The following is a 17418-nucleotide window of genomic DNA, read 5'->3' as shown; positions in this document are numbered from 1 at the left end:
AAAATTTGTTGCAGAGGCCGCAGGACCCAATGGCATGGAAGCCTTCAGTTTTAGAAACGAATGAACTCCCACCAGCGTGTCCGTAGCCGTATATCAGCTATATAGATTTTCATAAACCAGGGTTTATGAACTTTGATGAAGACTGCCTTGATATGAACATTTATGTACCAAAAATATGTTATACTACATTTTGTGTAATAAGTTTTAAATACAACATAGTTTTTGACAGTTTTGTACTCTTCATGCTGAATATTTGATTATAAATAACTTAAAGACGCATATTTCATCCATACTTTTAACCTGAGCTTCTTATCATCAACTTTTTATCATTATTATTCGTTGAATTTTATGAGTTAAGATGAACTTTGAATCTGAGAGTTCAACGAAGTAAATATTTTTCATAGGCTTGTGTGTTATCTTTTGGCAAAACATCGAAATCAAGTATACACCATTTTTGTTTACCTTTGAATATATACGAATCAACATTGTATATTTTATTACATTTACAATTTTCGAATGAAATATTCCCCGAGTTCGCACGTTCTCGACTTGTAATATTCACAGGTCGACAAAGTGGCACTGCCAGTTTTATTTTTTATTCATGGAGGTGGAAACGTAGTTGAAATGGGAGCCATGTTTGATGGAGATATACTTGCGGCACAAGGAGAAATAATTGTTATAACCTTCAATTATAGACTTAACGATCTTGGTAGGAATTACTTTTTTTTTAATTATTTTCATCTAAACCAAACCGGTATATTGCAGTCTTTTTAAGCTCACCTGGCCCTCCGTCGTCATCGTCGTCTGACAACTTTTACAAAAATCTACTCCTTTGAAACAACTGGGCCCCAAAAATACAAATATTCAAGTCTTGTACATTGATTAAGAAAACAGAAACAAATCAATACATCAAACAAAAACAGCGGAATTGCATGAACTTCAAAATACTACCGAGTGAGTTGTAAGGGTAAGCCTCATGCAGATCTTCATGCATTGAAAATGTCAAAATCCTGTGATGTTTTGTTTAACAAATGTATCCGTTGACCACGCATATCAACCAAGATGGACGCCCTGGCAAAAACATGGGTTAAAATGATGTTTTTGTGTTATACCTTTTAAACTAAAGCTTTTAAAGCAAATCTGACAACGGGGTAAACAAGTTACTCAGGTCAAAGTTATATCTGCTCTGAAATTTTTAGACGCATTAGGCAACCTATCACAATCGTAAATTTTTGTAATCTTTTATAAAATACATTTCCTCTGAAACACATTCATTTATAAATAGAGATAACTGTGAATAGCAAGAATGTTGAGTTAAGTAAGATCTACAAACAAGTTACAATCACCATACACTAACAATACACCACAGCTTTCATTTTTTAAATGGTTTTACGCTTGTCATTTTTTTTCGGGCCATTCACATTTTACTGTTCTGTGTTAGCCAAGTCTCCGTGTATAATGTTTTACCTTTTGAAATTGTGACTTAGACGGAGAGATGTCTCATTGGCACTCATACCACATCTTTTCATATCTATTAACATCACCACAGTCTTATTGTGTCTGCAATTCAGTAGCTTTTAATGTTTAATAACCGTCATATATGTTTTACGTTAATTGTATTGTGCAAATTAGGCTGTTAGTTTTCTCGTTTGAATTATTTCACGTTCTTAAGTTGGCGCCTTTTATAGCTGACTCTACGGTATACTTTTTTCTAATTGTTAAAGGTGACCTATAGGTGCTAGCTATTTGAACTCTAGAGGATAGATGTCTCATTGATAATCATACGACTTCTTATTATTTAAAAAAAAAATAGATTATAATAATTTAAATATGACGAGACGGAGTTCATTTCTATTATGAGGAAAATATAAATAATTTTAGGCCTTTAGTTTCATAGTTAAAATCATCTTTAAAATCAGGTTTTTATCTCTATTTTCTAGGTAAAAAATGATTGTAGGACGTCAGGAATTTGACAGTTGTTTTTCATTCTTTTTAAATGTTTGAGCATTTAAATTTGGCATTTAATAAGAGACTTTCAGAATTTGATTGTTATTGGAGGTCGATATTTTTATTTTTTTTTTCACTTTAAAAAAACCAATATGCTAATGATTTTTTTTCTTCTGGAAGGGTTGATTAATTTTTTCAAAAGAAGTATTTTCAAATTTTTCGAGCATAAAAGTTTTAAAAAAAACCCCGAATAAGCTGCATGTCCTTATTTCTATTCAATTTGATTAAATGAGATACATTGTACACTGACTACTTAAGAACACTGAAATGAAACATTAGTTTTACGGTAATAAAAATAAATTAGTATCCACGGCCACTTTCAACAAAACTTGAAGATTTTAGCATAAGGACATTATTGATACTTATTTAAATTGATGACCTATTTACACTTTTTCAATTTGCAATGGTGTTATTGGTAGTTAGATTAAACAGAAAATTAAAGTATTTTGTAAAGACCAACAATAGTCATCTGGCAAAAAAAGGACTGTCTTTGTTTTAGATGAACTTTTGCTACATATTGAAATCCACTCAGTATATCATTTAGGAAGAACATTTGCACTTTGTTTGTCAAGTCTAATAAGAGATATTGTGTCATTAAAATACTTATAATAATTACAATAGCTGAATTATTACAGGGTTTTATGCAGATCCAAGTAATGGAATAAAGGGTAACAACGGCCTAATGGACCAGGTATTGGCTATGAAATGGGTAAACAGAAATATCAAGTATTTCAATGGTGACCCATCAAAGGTTACCATACATGGTCATAGTGCTGGAGCTATGGATGCTGCTCTTCATTTACTCTCAAACTTAACTCAAGGTATCATTAAAAAATATACTGATTTTGTTTACAAAATATAAATTTCATTGTATACATTAGAATTCATTCAAATTATATTGCAATCAAATTTGACTATAGTTTTCATTTTGTCTTTTGACGACATCCATTTTACAAATTTCATTTTTCGACATCAGTTGTATTTCATTCTAGTGCATTATTTTGATTTTAACAAAATGTTGACTGCTGTACACTTATTCTTGAGATTTTAAACTAGTGTGTCTGTTTGTTTTGATCAAAAATCATCGTCAATATAATAGAATTTTATTCGACTGTCATAGATAGATCACAGTCGCTTGAATTTTAGTGATATATGTATGAAAAAAAAAATGAAAAAAATACTGTTATATGTATAATATAGGGGATGCACGTGATGAAATATACCTACAGTTAACACTGAAGTGGAAGATAATAGTTTATAGTAATATGCTTTTTCATACATATATCACTAAAATTCAAGCGACTGTGGATAGATAGATAGAGTGATAGATGTAGCTATCTTTAAAACCAGCTTTAATCCACCAAAAAGAAATCATATCTATGTCCTAATTTTACTTCTTATGTGCATACGCAGAATAATAATATTTTCATAAAAGATAACCAAATGAAAATACCGGTTGCCAATGATCATCTATAGTATTTAAGTGTTTGAGTTTTGTAAAAATTTTACTATTGTAATTGTTTGTTTCTCTGTCATTAGGTTTTTAGAAAATTTCCACGATGTCCATCTTAATTCTCTTAAAAAATAGTACGGGATTGTGGTAAATACAATTGGAACATATCCGTCATCATCGATCTGCGAAACAGACATTCCATAACGGTCAACAAGTTTCGAAATTACGTCCATAACATTTTCGAAGGGATAACATTAATTTAACCACTGTGAGCAGCAACCTTCTTACAAACAAATCCTAAACAATTTTGTGACAAAATTTGAAAAACATTTTTCTTGTCTCATCTTACAGACTATTACAAATACATCTGGCTGGTCTTGTATTGTATAATCATTCATAATTCATCAAAAGTCCAAAGATAAGGAGAATCACATTTAACAAATATCAATGTTTTTCATCCGTTCTAACAGGTTTATTCAGAAATGCAATTATCCACAGTTGCTCACCATTTTCCATTTTGGCGTTATCTCCTTGTGTTAGGACAACTCGAGTGTCAGCAATCCCAGAAGACTGCAGACCTGGACCGAGTTATGTTTACCGTGATGAAGAACAGGATGCTATTAATAAATTGATAGAAGGAGGTGCTGTACATGAATATCTTTCAACATATAGGCCTGGGGTAAAAGGTTTACTACAGATATTGTTCATTGAGTTAAAATAGTGTGATTTGATATGATTTTTTTTTATGTTGGTGTTTCCGTGAGCTACTAGTATGTGACAAAACGATACCTAGTGTTGTCGATATAAATATAAAAAGATGATGAATGATTGTCATTGCAATTGATATCCACCATCCTCACAGACACAAAGGAACTAAGTTCACTTAAAGTTAATGGTGCATGCGGAAGTTAAATTTCAATCATTTTGGTTTTTCTCACTGAAAACCACTTATACAATATTTCAATGTCTGCAAATAAAAAAAAATTGATTGTCAAAGATTTTAAACATGCAAGTTTAAAAAAGGACAAAACCTCGTTTTCGCAGATATTGTAACCCATGCTGACTCTTATCTTTTTCAACAGAATAATTGGATAGTTGTTGACGGTGATTTTTTAACACATGTAACAGACAGTCCGGAATATTTGTTTACCTGTGAACAATTTCATGCTGATTCAGTGTTAATCATGATGGCCCGAGATGAAGCCTGGCCATTAGATTTAGATATTTTGAGTATGTTTATCATTGAAATATTCAAATACCTGTAGGTTTATTGGAAATACCTTTATATTTGATTTTATCCCTAAAACTCGACTCTATTTTGAAATAATTGTAAAAATCAAAACACAATATATGTAGTGACAATAAGAAAATTATTAAAATACAACAAATGGGTAACTGCTAATTTTCAGACGTTAGTGGATTTTTTGGGGGATTTTAATCAGCACTGGTTAGAGATGGATATAAAGATAGCTGTGTTTTCGAGTTTAATGGGATTGTATAAGTACAAACCAAACGCAATATAAGATTACAACAAAGGCCAAGACATACACTATGTTTTTATGTTGCAAACAACATGTTCATCGATGTATAGTCAAATAAAAACATTTTTCAAGAAACATCATCAAAACTGTTCAACGACAAAGACACGGAGTGTGGTTTATTGTTTTTACAAAAATCTACTCTGTTATTCGAGCAACAATTATCGTAAACAAACATATTTGTAGATATAGAAGAAATTGTTGAAAAGGATACATATTATGACACTAATTCAACAATCGAAATGCTGGCATTTGCCTTTCCAGAAAGACAAGAATTCAAAGGTATTTATTTTATTTATGTTTAATGCCAGTGCTTCCCACAGAGAGACTCTATATACTAAGCATTCATTTATTAAAGGGTTGATGAGTGGTATCAGCATGTTTATTCATTAGTATACCCCGTCGGACGGTTTGTGATTTTTTTTATTAAATCGCATTGTACCAAAGAGAAAGCTAAAACTGGAATGCAAAACTTATTTCTCACCTAGACATATATTGCATCCCTGAGCTAAATCACATTAGAAAACTAATATATGTTTTTTTTTTATTGTAAAATTTTATTTTCGTAGATGCCATTAAAGAGGAGTTAAAGAAATGGAAAACCCTAGATCTATCAAGATATCCTGAAGTGAGTAGAATGATTGAGATACGTTATTAAACAATTTTATTTAGTTTGCATGAAGTTGCAAGACAATAACAATCAAAACCAAGGAGTAAACAAAGACTCGTAAAACCAAAAGACATGTACATCAACAGTTATAAATAATAAATAAGAAACGGGACCCGTCGTATTATTTCTTTGTTCAGTTCGGTAATGATGGAAGGTTAATTATTATGACTGAGGAAGAATATCAAAATATACACATTAGTCTTAAGATACTAGTACATGATTTATTAGTTGATGTCGGTTTTGAACTAGCTGTCATTTACTGTAAGAACCCCAAGAATTGTACTTAGTGCTTTTTTTTAAGTATAAATACCCTGCCACATCCGATCTGTATTTTTTTTTACTTATTTTTCTGCTTTCTATCGAACTGATGAGATAAACCCTTACAAATGATTTTTATAGTTTGTTCATATATTGTCCTGTTCACCACTGTTCCATGATATGAGAAGGGTTTTGCGCTGTGTTACATGTTTAATCCAGCCACATTCTGTATGTGCCTGCCCAAAGTCATGAGCCTATAATTCATTTGTTGTCGTTTGTTGCTGTTTATCAACTTTGTACTTGTTTGGCTTTATAACTATTTTGATCTGAGCTTCACTGATGAGTCTTTTGTAGACAAAACGCGCGTCTGGCGTATTAAATTATAATCCTGGTACCTTTGATAACTCTTTTTTATCAAATTACTTTTTCGATCATCATTTTAACATACATCAGGCCGTTATTATCTTCGTTTGAAGTGTTTTAAATTTGTGATTTCGGGACTTTCTTATAGCTGACAATAGGTGACTTATAGTTAACTCCTATGTCATTTGGTTTATGATGGAAAGTTGTCTCATTGGCAGTTTTGCCACATCTTCTTATTTCCATACTAAATATATCTTAAGATTCTTATATGGGAATCCAGTAGCTCATACATTTCCTAAAACTGCATAACCAATCTATACAAAATGATTTAGTACTTATACCTATAATATTATCAAAAGTACCAGGATTATAATTGTATACGCCAGACGCGCGTTTCGTCTACATAAGACTCATCAGTGACGCTCAGATCAAAATAGTTCAAAAAGCCAAATAAATACAAAGTTGAAGAGCATTGAGGACTCAAAATTCCAAAAAGTTGTGCCAAATACGGCTAAGGTAATCTACTCCTGGGGTAAGAAAATCCTAAGTTTTTCGAAAAATTCAAAGTTTTGTAAACAGAAAATTTATAAAAATGACCATATAATTGATATTCATGTCAACACCGAAGTGCTGACTACTGGGCTGGTGATACCCTCGGGGACGAAACGTCCACCAGCAGTGGCATCAACCCAGTGGTGTAAATAGTTATCACAAGTAACAGGATTATGATTGTATACGCCAGACGCGCGTTTCGTCTACATAAGACTCATCAGTGACGCTCAGATCAAAATAGTTCAAAAAGCCAAATAAATACAAAGTTGAAGAGCATTGAGGACTCAAAATTCCAAAAAGTTGTGCCAAATACGGCTAAGGTAATCTACTCCTGGGGTAAGAAAATCCTAAGTTTTTCGAAAAATTCAAAGTTTTGTAAACAGAAAATTTATAAAAATGACCATATAATTGATATTCATGTCAACACCGAAGTGCTGACTACTGGGCTGGTGATACCCTCGGGGACGAAACGTTCACCAGCAGTGGCATCGACCCAGTGGTGTAAATAGTTATCAAAAGTACCAGGATTATAATTGTATACGCCAGACGCGCGTTTCGTCCACATAAGACTCATCAGTGACGCTCATATCAAAATAGTTCAAAAAGCCAAATAAATACAAAGTTGAAGAGCACTGAGGACTCAAAATTCCAAATAGTTGTGCCAAATACGGCTAAGGTAATCTACTCCTGGGGTAAGAAAATCCTTAGTTTTTCGAAAAATTCAAAGTTTTGTAAACAGAAAATTTATAAAAATGACCATATAATTGATATTCATGTCAATGACTGCATTTAAGTAAAGTTTATAACACAAATGAGCTAAATATTTTTTTGTGTAGGTAATAGATGTTTCGGTGATTTTTTTTCTTTTTAAGTTTTAATCTACGAAAGTTGGAGGGTTATGTTTGCTGTTCTTGAGCATTCGTCAGTCCAGTACCAGGTCAAAGTGTTTGGCTTATGTAGTCGGATTGAAACTTTATAAACTTTTTCATAATGAAGCGAACTTTTTTTGTCGACAAATTAAAGTAGTTTTTATCCCAATTTAATTTTTTACTCAAAATGTTAACCTGCAATAGCGTCACGTATCTATTTGGATATGTTATTTTAGGATTATTGCTATATAAGTGAAAAAGCACTAACTGCAATTTGAATAACTGAGCATTTTGAACTCATATAAAGACTAAGGTTTCAACTCCCTCAGGAAAAGTAGACCATAGATTGATTTGACTACTTTTTATACGACCGCAAACATTTTTTTGCGGTCGTATATTGGTATGACGTCGTCGTCGTCGTCGTCGTCCGAAGACACATTGGTTTTCGCACTATAACTTTAGTTTAAGTAAATAGAAATCTATGAAATTTAAACACAAGGTTTATGACCACAAAAGGAAGGTTGGGATTGATTTTGGGAGTTTTGGTCACAACAGTTTAGGAATAAGAGGTCAAAAAAAGGCCCAAATAAGCATTTTTCTGGGTTTTCGCACAATAACTTTAGTATAAGTAAATAGAAATCAATGAAATTTAAACACAAGGTTTATGAACACAAAAGGGAGGTTGGGATAGATTTTGGTAGTTTTGGTCCCAACAGTTTATGAATTAGGGGCCAAAAAGAGGCCCAAATAAGCATTTTTCTTGGTTTTCGCACCATAACTTTAGTATAAGTAAATAGAAATCTATGAAATTTAAACACAAGGTTTATGACCATAAAAGGAAGGTTTGGATTGATTTGTGGAGTTTTGGTCCCAACAGTTTAGCAATTAGGAAACATTGTTTGATTTCATCAAAAATTGAATAATTGGGGTTCTTTGATATGTCGAATCTAACTGTGTATGTAGATTCTTACTTTTTGGTCCCGTTTTCAAATTGGTCTACATTAAGGTCCAAAGGCTCCAAAATTAAACTTAGTTTGATTTCAACAAAAATTGAATCCTTGGGGTTCTTTGATATGCTGAATCTAAACATATATTTAGATTTTTGATTATAGGCCCAGTTTTCAAGTTGGTCCAAATCGGGGTCCTAAATTAAACTTTGTTTGATTTCAACAAAAATTGAATATATGTTTTTTTTTATATATTCTGAATCTAACCATGTATTTAGATTTTTGATATTTGGGCCCGGTTATCAAATTGGTTCACATTGAGGTCTAAAGGGTCCAAAATTGAACTTTATTTGATTTCATCAAAAATTGAATTCTTAGGGTTCTTTGATATGCTGAATCTTACCATGTATTTGGATATTGGACCATAATAGGTAAATGTCCAATTTAAAAAAATTTAAGTTTAAGTTCTTAGACCACATTCATTCTGTGTCAGAAACCTATGTTGTGTCAACTATTTAATCACTATCCAAATTCAGAGCTGTATCTAGCTTGAACGTTGTGTCCATACTTGCCCCAACTGATCAGGGTTCGAACTCTGCGGTCGTATAAAGCTGTGCCCTGCGGATCATCTGGTTTAAGTACTTTTGGTCGTATCTAGCTCTTCAACTGTCTTGGTATTCACACATCATGGCTTGTAAATATTTAGCATTGAGCGTTCTTGATAATAGTAAAGCTTATTAAACTCTGCAAATTTATCAAGATTATAAATAAATCTTTGTGTACTCCAGGCTTAATCTAGTGTGAAGCCACACCTGTTAATTTTTGTAACATGTCTTGTACTTATTGTATTTATTAAATATTGTATATATTGTAAATATTGTACATATGTACATGTATTTCTCTATACCTTGTCAAAATGATGGTTTATTGAGAATAAAGATAGATATATATAGAAAGACCAAAAGCATGACCAAGTGTTTGTATTTGCTGTAATTCAAACTCATTGTGTCAGTGAGGTATCAAACATGGTTCTTGATCATACCACATCAATACGCATTAAGAATCAAGCCATCAATCAATCAATAAACGAAATAAACGAAAATAAAATTATCATTTGTTTCAGTCTGTGGTGATGTATTCAGACGTGTATTTTTTTTGCGCCCATGATGAAACTTGCAGATATGATTTCTCAAAAGAAAAACGTTTATACCCTCAGTTTCGAGTATATTTCACAGAATAAAAGCGGACCGGATTGGATAGGTAATAGAAACGTATAGTCTAGTCAACGGGAATTCAAACTTAACCATATTTTGATAGTCATCTTTTACTGAAACTAATTTAAGTTTGCCATAGTAATATTAAACATTCTTGCAATTATATCAGTGGGACAGAAAACGGTTTACATAATAGAAAATAACAGTTCAGATTTAAGGGTGCGAAAATAGCAAAAAGAGAAAGAAAAAAAAGACTATAGAATAATGGGGTGCTAAAATATATATATAAAAAAAATGGGGAATTTGGGTAAAATATAAATAAAAAAACAGAAAAAATTATCTAAACAATTTTAGAATATGGAAGTAAAGAAACCCAATCGAGACCTTCCTATCAATAGGTTAGTTCATACATAATTATAATATTCAACATTACACATTTTGATAGCATCATTTCATTTTTTAACCGGTCAAAACACAGGTGTATGGTTTTATTTTCAATTAATAAGTGAACATGAATTCTTACACACATTGATTTTAATCACTATATTTTTTTATCTAGGGGTGCAGCATGGTTGGGACTTATTTTACGTATTTGGCTTACCAACAATTGGACACCCAAACTTCTCATATACACCACGAGATGCAGATGTGTCTAAAACAACAATGAGAATCGTCAGCGATTTCGTTAAAGAAGGGTACGTATGTTTAATATTCAAGCAGGCACAAGATATTACAGTACATATCCCTTTTGGAAGTGTCCCTTGCAAAACAAAACGTTAACAAATACACAACAGTTTGGAATTTTCTATTACTTTCCATTAAATTATAATGTGATTCAGATCGAGCTCTATGATTTATAAGGTTACCGACTTATTAGCTTAATGTCGATAAAATTTACATTTAAAATACACATACAATCTCCGAAAACACAGGACCACTGTTACAATGGTTACGTGTATGAGACTCCAGAAACGTAAAATAGCCAAATCAAGTACAAAGTTGAAAAGCACAAAGCGGGACACGTTTAGAAAAAAATGGAATGACCATATGTGTTAAGTAAAAACAACATTGTAAAGACAAGACGGTGATAAAAAGGCAGAGACAACAAAAAATTATCCATGCTCAAATCGAATAAATCGATTAACGAGATACAAAGCAAAGTTCGGAAAACAAAATCTTAGAATTCGCGCAAACTACAAAAAGAAGGGTAAACGGTTGTGTCGACAGGTTAATCGTATCTTGCTATAAAATTGAGAATGGAAATGGGGAATGTGTCAAAAAGACAACAACCCCACCATAGAACAGTCAACAGCAGAATATGAATACATTTACCGCGATGCGAATCCACACTTAGTCAACATATTAACATAGATATAGGAAGATGTGGTATGAGTGCCAATGAGACAACTCTCCATCCAAATAACAATTTACAAAAATAAACAATGTGGGTCAATGTACGGCCTTCAATACGGAGCCTTGGCTCACACCGAACAACAAACTATAAGAGCCCCAAAATTACTAGTGTAAAACCATTCAAACGGGAAAACCAACGGTCTAATCTATATTTAAAAAAACGAGAAGCACGTATAAATTACATAAACAAACGACAACTACTGTACATCATGTCTTAATCGGGGAAAACAAAACATCTAACATTTCAAATGAATATAATGGTAGCTTAATATCTAAAACACACAACGTGTCGCATGGGAGATAAGACACTGACACATCGTACAAGTCAACCAGCTTGTGATCGTGACTGCTAATAATTATCAAAGGTACCAGGATTATAATTTAGTACACCGACGCCCGTTTCGTCTACATAAGACTCATCAGTGACGCTCATATCAAAATAGTTATAAAGCCAAACAAGTACAAAGTTGAAGAGCATTGAGGATCCAAAATTCCAAAAAGTTGTGCCAAATACGGCTAAGGTAATCTATTCCTGGGACAAGAAAATCCTTAGTTTTTCGAAAAACTCATGAAGTGTCGAATTTAGCCGTTCTTCTCCTGAGTTACCTTTGAGTAGTTTTTTTAGAGTCTGTGTATAAATGTATACATAAACGCGCGTCACGTAATAATCGATATATGTAAACGCGCGTAACGTATTGAGTTAGATGTAAACGCCTTACAGTGGACACGTATTGAAATAAGAAGTTGACAATTGGATGTTTGGAATTCATCAAGTTTTGTATTTGTGTTTTAAGTAAAAGAAAAATCAATCCACAACGAAAATGAAGACTCAAAATAGAACCATTACACATAAAACAGCTATCATATTTGACTGACACCAAATATGTTGAATAGTAAAATCACGTTCATATAAGTTAAATTTATTTGCCATGCTTTATCTGCATTGATTTTTTTTTTATCAATTTTAGGCATTGGGGATCATATAGTGGGTTGAATATCTACAATCCGGAAAGTAAATCTTACAACAAACTGGATTATGCCAATGACCATGTCGTTTTAACGAACGAATTCAATTTTAAACAACCAAGAATATCATTTTGGTACAAGTATTTGTTTCCTTCAAATTTCACTTGCGACATCAGCAGTTAAATGTAGGTTATAATATGATATTAATTCATTAAAAAACGACATAATGGAAAATTAAATGAGACATCTGAATCAAATACATATGTATACTTCCGACGATTGTGTACTTTAATACTTTAATAATTAAGTCCGGGGAAAAAAATGTTTTGTTTTAGTTTTAATTGGCAGTGTACTTGCTTTCAATAACTGCATGTATTCTTTTATTGGTTGTGTCCCCGTTAATGCTTGTTCTTTTTGTGCTTTGTGTCAATCTGAAAAATCAAGCCATTTCCTGCTTGTTTTATCATTTTGTTCTTATTGTGTGCTGTTATACTACTGTCCTTTTTTTTAAGGTAACACGATACCGAATGGCATATCTCCCAATTTCCCAAATTTTTGGCACACGTGTTCTTTGAATCGAGTTACATCGGAAAATGTAATAAAAAATGGGGGTCACCATTTTTGTTTTCTTGGTATATTCATAGGAAAATGTCAATTTTGGCGACAAATTTACATAGGTATATAGGGGAAATGCCTATTTTTTGGCTTACCTTTATAGATTTTCCAATGGATGGCTATGTTCTTATATACGAAGAACAACAAAAAACTAACATTATATCCAGGATTGCAAGCTGAATCCATACACGTATAGAAAATCATATGTCACCATCCTTGTTTTTGAGATAAATGGCTTCAAAGTTGATTGATACCTTAGAATTTGACCGAAAACGTGTGATGTTATTGAATACAGAATGTAACGTTATTCCTTCTCAACAAAATATGTGTCGGGATCTGAATGGTGTTTATTCTATTTTCATTTCCCATGTCTGGTTTCGTAAATTTCCTAGTAATGCAATGTGCGGGAATTTCTCGCTACATTGAAGACCTGTTGGTGACATTCTGCTGTTGTTTTTTTTCTATGGTCGGGTTGTTGTCTCTTTGGCACATTCCCCATTTCCATTCTCAATTTTATAAATTCTACTGATATAATTTATTTCGTCCTGCACATGGAAATTTCACTCACATGAATTAACATTAATCTCGTCTGATTTTCACACCAAACGAGTTTATACTTGAAACTTGCTTGAACTGGTTGGTTCCAAGTGAATCTTGTAATAACAATTCATGAATTAATCACCGGAATTTGGTACACGTTAAATTCACGTAAATTTTTAAAATAAGATTATTGAAATAATATCTTTATTCTAAAATTTAATTAAAATCATGAAAAATACCTTTATATTTTTGTAAAGTTCACGTGAAAATAACATGAACATTTTTACGTGTGATTCATTTGAATTACTGAGTTTTTAATCGATGATCCTTTAAAAAAATGGTCGTATGATTGCTTCATCCATGCAGAAATGGAGTATACTTTAAAAATTTGATTCAGTTAACAGTTGCTCGGTTTTTGATGGTCGTTTAACGTTCAGTGGCAAATAGCTCATGCATGTTCGGGACGATACATTACAATTTTGAAAATAGTTGTTTTTAAAAAACACATTTGATGCACCAGTCAAAAAAGGTTTAACATTCTGTTAGTTGTGAAACTTATGAGGGAAAATAATGATCCTGAAAAAATACACATTCTAAAAAGTGAAATAACAAACTCAAAGAAAAAATCAAAACTTATATTCTAGACTTGCTACGTACATTAGTAAAGTGTACTCTGCGTGGTGTAAATGTGTGAGTTGGTTGCTCAGCAAGTCGAACAAACATTGTAAACTGTATGCAAAATTTCACTAAGTTCAACAGTCTGTCATTTGTGGAAAATTATTCACAAAACAAATCTTGGGATCATATATGCATTCTTTAAAGTAAAACAACTGCGAAATATAAAAGTTCCAGCTTGAAATTCCACATGTTGGAGATGTAAGTCAGAGTCTGTACTCTGCGTGCCTTTTATATTTTATTAAAATGCCTAATCCAACAACCTGTCATGAAAAAAAAATAAAGAAAATCCAGACGATATGCGCACCTTAAATATGAATAGTAACACCAGTTTTAATTTAAACCTGAAGCAAAAAGACTACGAAGTGCGGGACTGACGATCGAACGGACATTGGTGAAACTATATGATGATACGTGCTCTATTAGGATTTTGGTGACAAAACATATGCAGTATTGAGTATGCAGTTCATATAACGGAAAGGTAATTTGGAGATCTAAAATGAAGCAGCAATGTGAGCAAGCTAACATTTCAGTCATTTTGTCTTTGGTGGAAAGTTGATTACTTGGCAATTTTACCGCACCTCCTTATTTCATTATGGTTTGAATTTTCTCCAGAAGAACAAAAGTTTTAAGACTTAAACAAATATGTACTAAGGGACTGAAATGTTACTGTGATAATTATACTCCACATACTTATCAGAACTCTTCAATTTAGGGCCCAACGTTTACTAAAACTACAAATTAGAAATAAAAGATACTCGTCCAATTAGCATTAGTCACAATTTGCTTGATGTCTTTGGTTTTGATGTCGTTACATATCCAGATATGGAACGCATAAAGCACATTAATAGATAATCACAGTTTATCGGCGACAATGATAGATTATCGGTCGACCATTATAGATGTACGGCGTAAAGTATACTTTACGGTCGACCATCATAGATGGTCGAATTAATGTGACTCGCGCGCAGACAATGATAGTTACTTCTTTGATAATGCATTTACAGTCGACAAGGTGAATTGTTTCGACAATGATAGTTAACGTCGACCAAGTGAATTAAAATACGAGTCGTAAATCACAAAAAACTACAAAATTTCCATGAAATTATTAACTCAGGAGCAGTAACCCAACACAGGTTTTTGGACGTGTCTGAAAATTTAAGGGTAAATAAATAATAATCTAATTAACTATTGTTTGCAACCTGTCAGATTTGCTTTCGGAGATATAAACCCAAAACTGCATTTTACCTCTATGTTTTATTTTTACCCTTGTCTGCCATGTTGGAAGTAAGGTAGGGTCATCTGACTTTTTTTTTAAAACTAGATACCTAATCATGCTTATGGTGATTATGGACAAGTTGGGATAAATTTGTCTCCGTAGTTTACAAAAATGTAGAAAAAAATTGTGAAAAAAAAAATGACTGTAAAGGGCAATAACTCTATATGGGGTCATATGATAGTATTTAACCTGATGAACATTTTTGCCACTGTCAGATTTGCTCTAAATGCTTTAAATTTAGTTTCAGAGATTTAAGCCAAAAACTGCATTTTACCCATGGATATGTTTTATTATTAGCCATGGTGGCCATCTTGGTTGGCAGACTGGGTCATTGTACACATTTTTTAGATTAAATACCCTAGTGATGATTTTGGCCAAGTTTGGTTTACTTTTGGCCCAGTAGTCTGGTAGTTTCAGAGGAGAAGATTTTTGTAAAAGTAAACAGACGACAATGACGGGTGAGTGATTAGAAAAGCTCACTTGACCTTTCAGGTCAGGTAAGCTTAAAACAAATTATTTTATGCAATGTTTGATTAAAAATATCAACACTATACTCATAATTTACTTACCATATCTGTTAATAAGGTCTTGTTCTGGTATCAGATTTGGAAGATTCTGCTTTAGATCATTTATTGACTGTATTGACTTTTTTTATCAAATCTTCTGGAATGTTGGTCCCACTGCCTGAAAGTTAAAAAAGAAAACATGTAATATAAATGATAAAGGAAAAAAATGTGATTTGTAGATATATTTTTTGGAAATCAAAAATACATGTATGCAAGATATATATTTGAAAATATCAATAGGTTTAGCATGTTTAGCCAACAATTCCTTATAACAAACAGAAGTTTCACAGGTCGGGAACACTTCCTTGTAAGGATATGCTTAAATTAGCATACTTATGTCCTCTGATTATTTAGGTATGATTATGAAGCAATTTATTTTTACCTAGGTTACCCCATTACCACGCTAACTAATGAAAAGCAACTTGTTCAATAATAATTCACTTTAAGCAGCAGCCAGTATGGTCTTTAGGAAAGGATGATAGTTCGTCGGAAGGGGATGATAAATGGCTGACCTGTGTTAAGAGAGCCATATCCCTTGCACGTTAAAGACACCCTTGTAGATTTCGAAAAAGAGTAGGCTAATGCTGCTACAAGGCAGCACTCGCACCCGCAAAGTGGAAAGGGATTAATATAAGTTGCAAAACTTGTTTCCCAATCCACTTTAAATAAATTTGTTTAAATTATGCAGCCAATATGGTTCAATTTTGTCACAATAAGCTAAATGAAATGCTTTGCTGAGTGCAGCCTGATAAAAATGCAGAGTTTAGTTTGGATAAATGTTTTACATGAGAATTTGACAGCTAGTGAAGGAAAAGTATCACATTTACTCATTTGTTTCTTCAAAACAATGTATTATCACCAATCGAGGCCATTTATAGCTGATTATACAGTATCAGTTTTTCTCATTGCTAAAATTGTCTATCATCCATAGCATTTCATCAAAACTGCACAACCCATGACAAGGCCTTTTTAATTTGTGTCTGACAATGTTAACACTATGATCTAGATAATTTAATTGACTAAAGAGTATTACATTTGGAAAAAAACTTGTTAACTTCTTATACAAGGCAAAAAAAGAAAGTTGACCCGTGCAGCCAGTATAGCAATATACATTATTAATCTTCGCATGCAAATTGAAAATTATGTCACATTATCATATGTGCAGACCAAAAACATTTAATTTGAAAGTCCCAGACAATATATGTTGACAGTTTTCCAGTGTAGTAAACTCGTAGTTTGCATTGTAGTTCATTGAGTCAATTGGTTAGGTTATCAAGGCCTAGTCCTTGTGTTTTAGAAATTACATAATGTACTTTGAAATATATTCTGACTTCAGGAAATCTTAGAGTTCTGACCTGTTTCAGGCATTTCTTAACATGATTAAATGTCACCAGAATGTGAAATCATTACAAATGTATATGATCCAACTCAGAGTAGACATGCAACAAACATTTGATTTTATTTTCACATTTAAATATATATGTTTTTTAATG

At 32.4% G+C, this 17418-nt stretch overlaps 2 protein-coding genes across 2 annotated transcripts; both read left to right on the top strand.

Moving 5' to 3' along the window:
- The first annotated feature begins 565 nt into the window (after positions 1–565).
- LOC139510860 (cholinesterase 1-like) lies at positions 566–4642 on the top strand. The gene is made up of 5 exons (XM_071297400.1): positions 566–709; positions 2643–2828; positions 3931–4139; positions 4543–4581; positions 4637–4642. Exons 1-5 carry the CDS (start codon positions 625–627, stop codon positions 4640–4642), a joined length of 525 nt encoding a protein of 174 aa, XP_071153501.1. The 5' UTR covers positions 566–624.
- Positions 4591–13381, top strand: LOC139512213 (uncharacterized). Its single transcript, XM_071299652.1, has 6 exons — positions 4591–4690; positions 5185–5280; positions 5568–5626; positions 9781–9917; positions 10431–10566; positions 12253–13381. The coding sequence occupies exons 1-4, from the start codon at positions 4645–4647 to the stop codon at positions 9895–9897; spliced, it is 318 nt and encodes a 105-aa protein (XP_071155753.1). The 5' UTR covers positions 4591–4644; the 3' UTR covers positions 9898–9917; positions 10431–10566; positions 12253–13381.
- Positions 13382–17418: the final 4037 nt, after the last annotated feature.

This window comes from Mytilus edulis, chromosome 2, assembly GCF_963676685.1.
Source record: "Mytilus edulis chromosome 2, xbMytEdul2.2, whole genome shotgun sequence".
Lineage (NCBI taxonomy): Eukaryota > Metazoa > Mollusca > Bivalvia > Mytilida > Mytilidae > Mytilus > Mytilus edulis.
The sequence above is the reverse complement of the archived record's forward strand: the minus strand, read 5'-3'. Positions and strand labels throughout refer to the sequence as shown.